At 33.0% G+C, this 12,471-nt stretch overlaps 2 protein-coding genes across 2 annotated transcripts in view; both read left to right on the top strand.

Moving 5' to 3' along the window:
- The first annotated feature begins 232 nt into the window (after window positions 1-232).
- On the top strand, window positions 233-4,940 carry LOC140062507 (1-acyl-sn-glycerol-3-phosphate acyltransferase epsilon-like). Its single transcript, XM_072108761.1, has 7 exons — window positions 233-638; window positions 911-1,099; window positions 1,221-1,319; window positions 1,516-1,606; window positions 2,394-2,573; window positions 3,195-3,318; window positions 4,153-4,940. Exons 1-7 carry the CDS (start codon window positions 423-425, stop codon window positions 4,373-4,375), a joined length of 1,122 nt encoding a protein of 373 aa, XP_071964862.1. The 5' UTR covers window positions 233-422; the 3' UTR covers window positions 4,376-4,940.
- A 3,711-nt stretch (window positions 4,941-8,651) lies between these two features.
- LOC140062403 (high affinity 3',5'-cyclic-AMP phosphodiesterase 7A-like) overlaps window positions 8,652-12,471 on the top strand; it is a 62,359-nt gene continuing 58,539 nt past the window's right edge. The window contains exon 1 of the mRNA XM_072108609.1: window positions 8,652-8,919. Coding sequence (XP_071964710.1) covers window positions 8,767-8,919 — 153 coding nt within the window. The 5' untranslated portion in view covers window positions 8,652-8,766. The remainder of the gene's footprint in view (window positions 8,920-12,471) is intronic.

A 12,471-nucleotide genomic window follows, 5' to 3' on the forward strand; every position in this document is an offset into this window, starting at 1 on the left:
AAATAATAAAACAGTACAAAAATTTTATAAACTCAAAAACACTCAATCCTCCTCCACTCCCGAGATAAACATGCATTATCTCCTTATTTTCAAAATACGGCTGCATCCTAAGTTTTTGTGACTCTAATTATAGTAACCCCCCTGGGTTACTATTAGAGTAGTGGGTTATTATTATAGATTGACTTATAAGGTGAGTTACTATTAGAAGGGGGTTACTATTAGAAGATTAACGGTAAGTACCAAAAGCTAAAATGTGGGCTTTCAATTTGCGTCCCATACCTTCCTCAAAAGTGCAATCGCGAAGTGTTGTAGTCTCCAGTCCAGACCGTATAACCGTACCAATACCACACATGTGTAAGGTCGAATAAGCCAGCCCAAAAGCTGCATTTAACTTCGTGAATGGGCATTATTCTGTTTCCATAATGTTGACAGTAATATTTCACATCAATACCTTACGGTTTGCTGTACCAGCCGCGGCGTTAATGGGCCTTGGGCCTCAGTATTTAACGCTAATCGTAGGCTGGAGGCTAGCCTCTGTCCTGATGCCAACGAGATGGTTCCGCGCGGGGGACGATTGTATTTGGGGAACGTATCAGCGTTTTATCGAGTTCTTTTTTGAACATTTTACTGGAGTTGAGGTAGGCTGAAAAAAGGTTATGTTAGTATAATAATTAATAATTAAATTATTACACAGTGTGTAGGCGCGCAGCCTAAAAACGCGTTTGTCGTTGGTGGCGGGGTTGGCGAAGAACAGTGTGCAGTATAAGAGAGAGGGCGGTGTTTGAAACGCTGTATGGAACGTCTAAGTTGCCTACGATAATAAATAATATAAAAAAACATGAGAAAACTGTTATAATTTATTGTTAATAATAATTGCATGTTATATTTATGGAAAGTCTGTTTTTTTTAGGTTGTGTTGTCTGGTGATGTTGATGATTTAAAGAAGGAGAATGTACTGTATTTATCCAACCATCAAAGTACAATGGATTGGATCGTGGCAGACATGCTTGCTATTCGTACAGGTTGCCTTGGCCGAATGCGATATGTCTTAAAGGATGGCTTGAAATATATGCCATTATATGGCTTCTACTTTGGATTGGTAACTAATTGTAAAACCTATTGTATATCACAAATTTAATAAGTGATTAATCTTATATTTTGTGAGGAAAAAAAATAAATTGGCTTGTTCACTTGCTTACAATAATTTTTTTTTAATGCAGCATGGATGTTTGTATGTGAAGAGAAGTAACAAGTTTAATGAACGTAATATTAACAGATGTAAACGTCAGCTGGCAAGCTTTGAACATCATAAAACGCCTGTAAGAAATAGATTTATAAATACTTGATTAACAACATATGTATTTTGATTATACATTATCACTGTAACAACAATTGACTATTTTGATTGATTCTCTATCTGAACTAATAAATGTATAGTCCAGTTGACAGTCATTACTTACTTTTGTACAATTTATACAAACTGAAATGTCCAATTACAAAGCAAATACTTTACAGGTCTGGATGGTAATCTTTCCGGAAGGAACAAGATACAACCCAGAGAAAAAGAAAGCATTAGAATTAAGCCAGGATTTTGCAAGAAGCAAAGGTAAAAATTTGAAATAAATCATCATTACAACAACAATCTTAATAATTTGAGGTTCCCGCTATTCCAAGTTATCCTTCCACCTCCCACTAAGGTTTAATTTTTCTCCGTTCTTTTGGATATGTGGAAAAACATCGTGATTTGTAAACATTTTTTATTTAGGCTCAGCTACATGTAGTTTGTTACCTAAAGATGAAAAATGCATTTCCCCACTTTTCCATGTCAGAAAAACACAACCATACACATCCAAATAGTTTCATAAATTCTCCCGATATTCAACTTTTCCAAGTTTTGACCTCTGTCAAAATCATCAGCCATTTTCAGTCTACAGCATGCCATTGTATTATTTATATATGTATAAATTAAACACATCAGGCAAAGAACATTAATTCTAAACCGCCCGGTGATATACTGAAATTTAATTAATTAATTTGAAACGATAAAGATGAGAAAATCTGTAAGAATGAGAAAAAGTCGCCCCAACCGAGACTCGAACTCGAACCGCCTGCTTGATATGCAGATGTCCTAACCATTAGACCACTGGGGCTTTCATGATATTGTTCAAACTCGATTGGATAGCGACTCTTTAACATTCTCGGGGTGGTACGACGGAACAGCACTAGTCCTCAGTTGTATAAATTAAACATGACGTAAATCTCCGTCATCTACACTATCAAACTTTATGTGACAAAAATATCACTACCATATTTGGGAACATCTTTTTAGTTTGATAGTGTAGACAAAGCTTAAAACAGTATTTTGCTAACCAGATGTATATTTTTTATTTCAGATTTATCCATACTTCATAATGTATTATCACCGAGGTATCGTGCAACAAATCTATGTATCCAGGGTCTACGAAAGCACTATGATGCAATATACGATGTTACAATAGCATATGGAGGTACAGGTGAAGAGGTAGAAGGACAAGTTAGTAAAGTTACTAGGCAAAAAGCACCATCAATTCCAGGTAGGATCATACATTTCTTATTACGATAGATCAGTGTTATCTCATTGTAGGTCTCATGACAATTTTTATTATAGGATTTTCTTATTTGCCTGTATGCTTTTGAATCTTTTGATGTTTTTTCATTATCATGTTTTTTTATGCTTTTTTTATATTTAATCTTAAGAGCTTTGTCTGTGTACAAACAACAAGTTTTAAATATTTGTCAATAAATTCTGTGCAAGCAGCGCAATCATTATGCTTGTCACAGCCATAGGGTAAAACAACTTTATTTATGTTCATTGTCCCAAATGTTAGCCTTTGTAAATGAAATTTGTTTAGTCTTAGCCTATTTTTATATATATTTTTATACCTGAATAAAATAAAATAAAATAGTTGTAATATATCAACTGGAGGTTCTGTGACTGCATGGATTAATTATGTCATAAATTATTAATAACTAATTTTATTTTGTTCGATATCCAATCTCAAATAATTTATGAATGCGCTGCTTGCACACTATTATTAATCTACAAAATGGCCTATTCAAGGTTTTATTATAGTCTTCTTAATTCATTTTCATATTTTTTTGGGAAGTATGTCTGTTATCTGTACAGTGAAACAAATATAAATTTATTTTTCCAGATTATTTGATGGGACAATGTTCACAGGTTCATATTCACCTTAAACGTCGCCCTCTAGAGGATGTACCAGAAGATGAGACTGGAGTTCATAAGTGGTTGCATGGAATATTTGAAGAGAAAGACAAGTATGACATTAATATTTTGTTTACATCCAGTATTAGAGATTTAGTATTTATGTAATAAAATAATCATTTTATTCAGAAAACACTTTCATATCAGCGACAAATGCAATATATTAATGGTGCATCCTAAATACAAAACTAATTAAAAAGGAAAATCAAATAAACAATAATTAAACTAGAGGGTACTCCGAGAGTACAAACCTCCGCCTACTGTAAAATTCCCCTACATAAAATTCCCCCTGAATATTTTTTTTTTTACATTTTTTGTTATTAGTTCTAAGTGTAAATATGTTAACTGCACACTACAAATTTGTGGATGACAGTGTGGTGTAATGGTTATGTATCCAGCCTCTCACAGTTGAGATCGCTGGTTCAAGTCCCACTGAGGTTTTATTTTTTTTTTATTATTTTTTTTTTTATTTTTTTTTTTGTGGACCTTGATCTTTGACCCTGACCCTTCAAAATTTAACCACAATTATATGATGTGTCATTGATCATTGTGGCTAAGTTTGGTGAGAATCGGATCAAAACTGTGGTCTCTAGGCAGTAAAATAGTTTTTTGTTAGTTGTGACCTTGACCTATGACCTTTCCCCCTCAAATTCGAACTCGTCCGAGCTTTTTGGGCATAGATCATTGTGTCCAAATTTGGTTAGAATCGGATAAAAACTGTGGCCTCCAGGCTGTTCACAGACACACACACAAACACACACACAAACACACAAACACACACACAAACATACAGGGGTGAAAACATAACCTCCTTGGCGGAGGTAATTACCTAAAAATTAATATAGACTGAAATATTTAATTACCAATTCAATTCTCTTTTTTCATAGGCTTTTAGAGGAATTTTACTCAAATGATCCTAACAAGCGAGGTCGTCTGGGTGATAACCCGAGAGTATCCAAGCTAAGCTTATCAAAGACTCTCCCAGCTGTCTTGTTTTCTTGTGGCATTGGTATACCTATGCTATTAACACAGCCATGCAGACAAATTTACTGGAAGATTTGGATGTTTGGAACATTGTTTTGTAGCCTCTATATGCGTGTGACAACATGAAATGTGATATGGTAGAATGTTGTTAGTAGTAATCCAAGAAACCATGTTAATTACATGTATCAATAAATAATAACGGTGTAAATAGCAACCTTATATGGACACGTCACTTTTTTTTTGTCTAAAGCCTCTTTCGCACTGATTTAATTTGGTAAAAGTAACCATGTCACTGATTATATTGACCAAGAAAAGTCAATCTGAACACTGGCTACTACAATTCCCTCAAAGTTAAATTAACCATGATCAATGGTTAATTTTACAGAAACATTATTTTTGAAAATGGTTTTAATGGGAGTCAAATTGTGGATGAATCCAGACTATTTAATTTAATTTTTACAAAAACAAATATTAATCATATTTGAGCTAATGTGAGAGTATGTTTATATTGTTTGTACAGTTGCGTTTACTAGATATCATTGCAGGTATATTATGTAATTATTTTTATACAGTACTTTATATTATGGTAATATTTTCCATTGCAAAATTATGATGATTTACTCCTTTATTAAAAATGTGGAAATGTATTATTGCATCGAAATAGTGTTTTATTTTATGTAAATCAACTGATTAAAACATTTTCATAGGATATATTTTGTGTTTTATTACTTAATAAACACTGTATAATTTTAACATTAATTTTGAAATAATTAATACAGTATTTATCATTGTTATACTGTTATATTAGAAATTAACTTTTTTTAATTTAATATCATATTAAATACTAATAATAATTTGTATTACATTTGTACACAATAAATGCATGAAGTTATTCCAGATTTGTTAACAATTTTAAGATCAAAAACTGTATTTCAAGATTGTTTAAAATTATAATTTAAGGATGCTTAATTATTAAAATTAAAATGTACTTTATGTGTATTGTATTGTTATAGACCGTATTTATTCGAATAAACTCCCCACTTTGAGTAAACTCCCCACTTTGAGTAAACTCCCCACTTTGAGTAAACTCCCCTCGAATAAACGCTCCCAATAGAACCACAGATTATATAGCGCAGAACGTCATTTGGAATGAACACCACCTCTCCCCTTTTGAATAAACGCTCTCCACAGAACATCTTGGAATAAACGACCCGATTTAATTAAACTTTTCTCTCTTGAATAAACACTCCTAATAAAAAATCATTTTGAAACCCACCCCCATTATCGAATAAACGCCCATCGTAAGGGCGTGGTTGCGGACTAGTCCATTATGGTAAAGGAGTGTTCTAGGAACTTTTTACTTTCGTATCCGAAAGCCCTCGTGCTATTGTCGGTTTATACAGGTAAGCTAGGCACCAAAGACACAATCATAAACAATATTGAATTAAAACGCATTCCTATTTGTAGTAGTAGAATAATTCATTAATTGCCATTATCTACTTTTTACCAAGCATTCAATGCTTGCAATCAAGTTGATTTAAAAATCCTCCCTCAAAAATACTTCCCCTTTAACTTTGGGGGGTTTAGAAGGGATTTGAAAAAATGTATTACTGATATCGAATTCATCTAGACTATCACTGTGTTTTTATGTCTATTGCGTTTTTCGTACTATTGGTTGGGAAAGCCACTCGACAGTGCAGTTCTTTTGAACTGATCCACTTTTGGTTACCCGCAGGTGCTGATAGTACTTTTGTTCTGTTTTGTTGAATGATGCCGTTCCTTGTTTATGATTTTTGTATGTTACCTGGAAATTGAATAAAATAAAATAAAATAAATAAAAACCCTCCTGAACAAAAAATCGAATAAATACAGAGATTTACTATATTAGGACTAGAGGAGAATGTCATAGTTACCTACTCATCGTCCCGCATTTTAGTGATTTTTTTTTAATGAAAGGCATTTTGTACAAACACATGCGTGACCATTAAAACTATTTTAAGTGAACTGCAATTCAAATTATGTTTATTAAAAAAAAGTTACGTGAGTATTCGTTAATCAATACAAAATATGTATAATTATATAATAAATACCACAGTGCACATACGTATCCGTAGATGGGCCTATACTTGAACAAATCAATGGTGCAGCTGCCCGGTACGGTATAAAAAAACACTGATAAAACAGCCTAAAAGTCGGACAATTGTGATGATCCCACTTCCATCACAGCGCCATTGGTATAGGCCTACACAAGCCTAACTTTAATTCATAAAACAGTTACAATAATGAATCACTCGACTGAGCTAAACTGGTCATCTTGCTTTAATAATCTCAGTCTTCAATACAACCCCATACAACAAAAACTAAATTTGTTTTAAATAATATCTATCATAAATGTTTAATCTAGGATGGTGTGGCCACACACGTCAGTTGCCACATACGTTGTGTGAATAATAACAAAACCTGCACAATGCCATTTAATTTGCATAGAAACGCATGTCGTACAACGATGAGATATAAATTCTCTTTTTAAACACGTAACAAAGAGCATTATTAATTTCGTTCCCTCAAAATGACGATTTTAGGCGAATTTTTGCATTATTTATATGACAGAAGGCAGCTGGCAACAGGCCGCGAGTGGCAAAAAAAATCCGTAAAGATTCGAAAGAGTACTCAAACAGCAACAGAGCATTGTTACGCTGACAATAATTGTCTATTTACACGCGCTTCATATTGCGCGATTCGTCGTTACGTTATAAATATGCATATTCATGACGTAATCTTGCCGGAACGAAATTAGTTACTAAATTAATTAATTAATTATTAGTACCGTATTAACCTATCTACAAATAAGATGATCGGTTTGCTCAGTCGACTGAGCGTCGTGTTAATAATACGGATGCCATGGTCGCAAAGTTAGTTAAAGTTATGCGAGGGGTTCACAGAATTACACTTCCTCCTTTTCACCACACATCATGAGGCAGCAGTACCATTGCATCTGGTGATGCCCCAAGACTGTGGCAGGGCCTTAGTGCTGAGGCAGGGAGCACGTCATAAAATTGGTTTTTTTTCAGTGGCATTAAGCCGCTAGTATTCGATATCGTAAATTTTATGTTTAGCGCCCTCATTTTTTAAAGAACACCCACGTTATAGGTAGGCTAGTACACTAGCCTACCTAGTAGTAGTAGTAGTAGTGTAGTACTACTAGTAGGCCTATCTAATCTAAAACACCTAAATAAATTAATTAGAACATCTCTACAAGACATAGAATCGTTGGAAAAAACAGAATTAGTTCTGGTTGCCTGTCGAAGTTTCGTAATGGTATCGCTGTCTTTCTAGCGCGCAATGCATGTTTGGGATTTATAGCGGGCCGCTAAAATTATTAGAATCTACTTTATATTTTTCACATTTTTAACCGTTTAAAGACGAGGAAAGTTATCTCAATAGGATCATATAGTATTTATTTTTACATTAAATGTAGTTTGTGACCTTAAGATCTAAAAAACGTAGGGAATGGGACTTTAATTAAAAACAGTAACTAACTAAACTATAAAAGTAAATTTTTATTCAATTAGTATTTGCCGCTTATCTTGAATATTAAAGGCTATACATGGTCCATTAAAAAATTATTTTTGATGCGGGGGAGCAGAGCAGTTATAAACAGACTTGTTGGTATTTGAATGGCAAGTTATGCTTAGTTACATACAGTATATAAAGTGTGTTCAATATTAACAGTAGGCCTACGTTTTGTAATTTTAATTTTGTTTAAATATACTGTAAATCACTAACACCCACGTTATAATTTCAGAAAATTAGGAACAAATAAATTATTATATTCTGTATATGTCTGTACTATTAGTCTGTTAATTTTAGTTGTAACTTGGTGTGATGTTGGTAATCTTTTTTTTTTAGTAGGAATGTACATTCCCATTTTTGTATTTCTCTTTCACAAGTTGAAGTGTGCCACTGATAAAAAAAAAGTGCAGTGCCAATAAATTATTATTATTAATTAGGCCTATACTCGGGCCTATTATATACTATATACATTTTTATAACCATTATGATTTTATTGTAGGTGATTATTTTATAAATTTTACAAATATAAAAAGTATGTTTTGTGGCTAGCGTGTGAGAGTGTTAGTTTCATTTTTCAAAGTAAGCGCAATTTCAATATTATAATAATATTTAAAAGTGCGTTGAACTACTAGTTAGAAGTATGCGCGTTTCCGGTACGCATTCCCCTTTTACGCAAACGCCCATCCTATTTTTACGCGCGAGTTACGAGTTGTTGAAACAGCGCCCTCTCTACATGGTCAAAATTAGTCGGCTCTCGTATTATTTCATCTCTGAACTAAAACTGTGGTGGTAGTATGATGAGAGGCCTACGTACTCTATTAGCCTACTACTCTAGTAGTAGTAAGACTCTGACTGGAAACTGTGCAAATATATACGGGAAGAGATGTACTTTGTGTTGGCCAAGCCATAGTAGTGTTGTTTAATTTTATGCTATGTAGTATATAATGCTTTGTAAAGCATTTATAGTAATGGCCGTTTGCCACGATTTACCTGTTTTACCGTTGGATAGACATATTCCACAGAATGTACTCCGTAGGAGAGGAGCAATCTCCTTCAGTTCAACCACATCGCTGTTCAAGAGCCTTCCGCGTCTCGAGGTAAGCTACTACTGTAGGCCTATCACCAATAGCAGTAGGCCTACGTTAACTAAAATGACAAAAAAAAACATACAAGCTGTTAAGTTCACTTTAATTCTGTATTATCTATTTATTAATTTTGTCTGTCAAATATTAAATATTAAGTGACTCAGTGAGTGACTGTATCCATCTAATCTACTACTACTACTAGCTAGTATAGAGTAGTAGTAGTACTAGTAGTACTATAGTACTAGTAGGCCTATCTAATTGTCAGCAGCATTGAATAATAATGTTGATAAGAAAATTATTATATAACACCTAAATAAATTCTTGTCATTTGATTGGACGATTGAGGGTCACATGGCATGCAATAGTACAAACAAACTTATTTAGTACTTCCACGCAATGATTCGAGTGTGATCTTGTATATCGTGACGAAAGTAAATTATATGAAATATATTTACTAATTTTGACCAAAAAAAAACATTTAAATTAGCTTTAGATCGTTTGTATGATTTTGAATAATTAATGAGAACATCTCTACAAGACATGGAATCGTTGGAAAAAACAGAATTAGTTCCAGTTGCCTGTCGAAGTTTCGTAATGGTATCGCTGTCTTTCTAGCGCGCAATGCATGTTTGGGATTTATAGCGGGCCGCTAAAATTATTAGAATCTACTTACTTTTCACATTTTTAACCGTTTAAAGACGAGGAAAGTTATCTCTGGTACTGGTACTGGTACTGGTTCAAATAACCGTCTCACAGAGACATCTGGTAGCCATTGACTTGAAGTTGGCATTTGGATGTGCTACTTTTAAGTGTAGGCCTACAGTATGAGAGTGACTACTACCAAATTACACAGTCACAAAACAACTTATAAAACAGTTCATATATACAGTTAAAACATTGCTGGGAATTATAAATTTCTGTTGAAGCAGGCTCTAATGAAGTTGCATCTATTAAGTTGACTTTGTTGTACAACTCTATCAAGTACTGATGGTATCTTCCGACCTCTTCGTTTACTTTGTGTTGTGTGAAAAGTAAGAATTTTTGTAGGATCTTCATTTTCTTTTCTAATTACATGTCCGATCCAGTTGAATTGTTGCTTGTAGACATATTCTTCTAGCGGTTGACAGCCAGTAATTTTGTAGAGATCGTCATTATCAATTACGTAACGCCAGTCTATATAGTTTTCATCTGTTTCTTCATCTGAGGATATGTCTACATGGTTTGGTGGGCAGACTCTTTGAAAGCCATTCACTAGCATTCTTCTTAGGAAGGTTTTGTATGTTGTGCTAAGTTTGGACATTTCACTTCCTGTTGCCCTCCAAGCATGGCAACCATAGGTGAGTCTACTCCTAACTAGACCATTAAGAAACATCATTCTTGTTTGTAGGTGGATCGTTCTGTTGGTAAGCAATGCCCTATTCTCTGCAAATGCTCCTTTGGCTGAATTGATTCTGTATTTTACTTCTTGATCTCCAATATGAACATCATTGTAGGTAGCCCATACACCAAGGTATCTAAAGTGTGTTGTTAATGTGTACGCCGCCAATCATAGTATTTATTTTTACATTTGTAAATGTAGTTTGTGACCTTAAGATCTAAAAAACGTAGGGAATGGGACTTTAATTAAAAACAGTAACTAACTAAACTATAAAGTAAATTTTTATTCAATTAGTATTTGCCGCTTATCTTGAATATTAAAGGCTATACATGGTCCATTAAAAAATTATTTTTGATGCGGGGGAGCAGAGCAGTTATAAACAGACTTGTTGGTATTTGAACACGACTCATTTAATATTCTGAAAATGTTTAAAGAGGCTAATGCAAGCAATAGTACCTGAATCGTTAAAAGGAGAATGGCAAGTTATGCTTAGTTACATACAGTATTTACAGTATATAAAGTGTGTTCAATATTAACAGTAGGCCTACGTTTTGTAATTTTAATTTTGTTTAAATATACTTTAAATCACTAACATTAATTTAAAACGAAATGTGAAATAACTTTGATACATTTTGATTAGTAGGTATAATTTCAAAAATTATCTACCTACAGTCATTTGATATTTTATTCATTCTTAACTGTTATGGTTATTGTGGTTTTCACTTTTCACGTCATCATTGCATGAGCCTACACTATACGCGATATAAATTGCTGGTATACTGATTAAGATACAGTTAACATGTGATGAAAATGTTGCTCACTGACCTTATATTCTTTAAGTCTATTACTTTTCAAAGAACTTAATAAAATCATATATAAACCATTTACTGCAATTAATGATTTTCAATTTATAATCTGTCCAAAGAATCTGTACAATAACAATTGGATTTCAATAGTAGATCCTAGCTCACACTCCCAGCCCCTTCAGTATTTCAAAATGCCAGATTCTGGTTACGATATTTAAATGACATAGTGTATCATACTGTATGAAGAATTGAGAATGTAGTTTTATGAATATTAAAAATCCAAATGTATAGAGAAGGAAACTATATAGTTTATTATATATAGAAGTTACTTAGAATTTACTACTACTACTATATGTTAACACAATACGGAAGTATAGTTTAACTTTGTAGGTCAAGTGTGCTTTATAGTGTTATTCCTACCAGGACATAAAACACTATACCAATCATTGACCAGCCTTGTTATTTGCTTTTAGACTAAAGTAAAAAAGTACAGGATTTTTTCAAGTTATTTTATGACCATTACTTTCAAATAGAGTTACCAAAACAACTTAAAAAGGCGTATACTATTCTTTTATTGTTATCGTAATACATTTTTTAATAATTATATATCCACATTTTAACATTCTCTCTCCCAAAAACCTACAGTTTGAAACTTGTTTAGTATGTAGGTAGTGGAACTGGGATTATCTTGTTTTGTATTACTTTGTGGATCATGGCCCATCCATTATCATTACAATGTATCTTCACACATGCATGTCCTTTCTGTTTCTTTATTCTAATAATGCTGAAGGTTTTTGTATAGTAGATGGTATACTGCTCTAGATTATATTTATTAATTTGATTAATTCATTACTTAACTATGAACATTTTGATTAAAGTCGGTGATTCCAAAATGCCCTTTTTGAAATGATATGAATTAGTTTTTTTTATGAGGTTATTGGCTCAAGAATAAGGCATGTACTGTCAAACAATTGTCATATTGAAACCTACAAACAGGTACCCCACTTAATTGAAAAACAGTACAATATGCCACGTTTAGTGGAAAAACACATGGCAGTAAGTTAGATCATTGCATGAAATTATTAGTTTAACCATGGACTAGACATATTTTTTAAAAAGATCTACCACCCCTGAAATTAACAAATATGGTAGCCATTTACATACTGTAGGGTCTTCTGTGCCATGACTCTGCTGTCGCCAAATAATACGCTAGTTGTGTAATACAGTGTGTCTATTGTTTAATGACATTTCAATGAAATAACATAAACATTTTATTATTTTCTATGAAATCTAAAGGATATATCCTTTATCTGAATTATATTAAAAAAACATAGTAATTGGATAGCCTTAATGCCGAAGCTCAATACATATTATCTACTC

This window comes from Antedon mediterranea, chromosome 11 (genome assembly GCF_964355755.1).
Source record: "Antedon mediterranea chromosome 11, ecAntMedi1.1, whole genome shotgun sequence".
Taxonomy (NCBI): domain Eukaryota; kingdom Metazoa; phylum Echinodermata; class Crinoidea; order Comatulida; family Antedonidae; genus Antedon; species Antedon mediterranea.

What these genes read in the sequence shown, in the direction of transcription:
- LOC140062507 (XM_072108761.1), top strand. Translation starts at nt 423, where the DNA reads ATGTTGACAGTAATATTTCACATCAATACCTTACGGTTTGCTGTACCA. An exon ending in GGATTTTGCAAGAAGCAAAG is followed by an intron (nt 1,607 to 2,393) that starts GTAAAAATTTGA and finishes TTTTTATTTCAG; the next exon opens with ATTTATCCATACTTCATAAT. An exon ending in ATATTTGAAGAGAAAGACAA is followed by an intron (nt 3,319 to 4,152) that starts GTATGACATTAA and finishes CTTTTTTCATAG; the next exon opens with GCTTTTAGAGGAATTTTACT.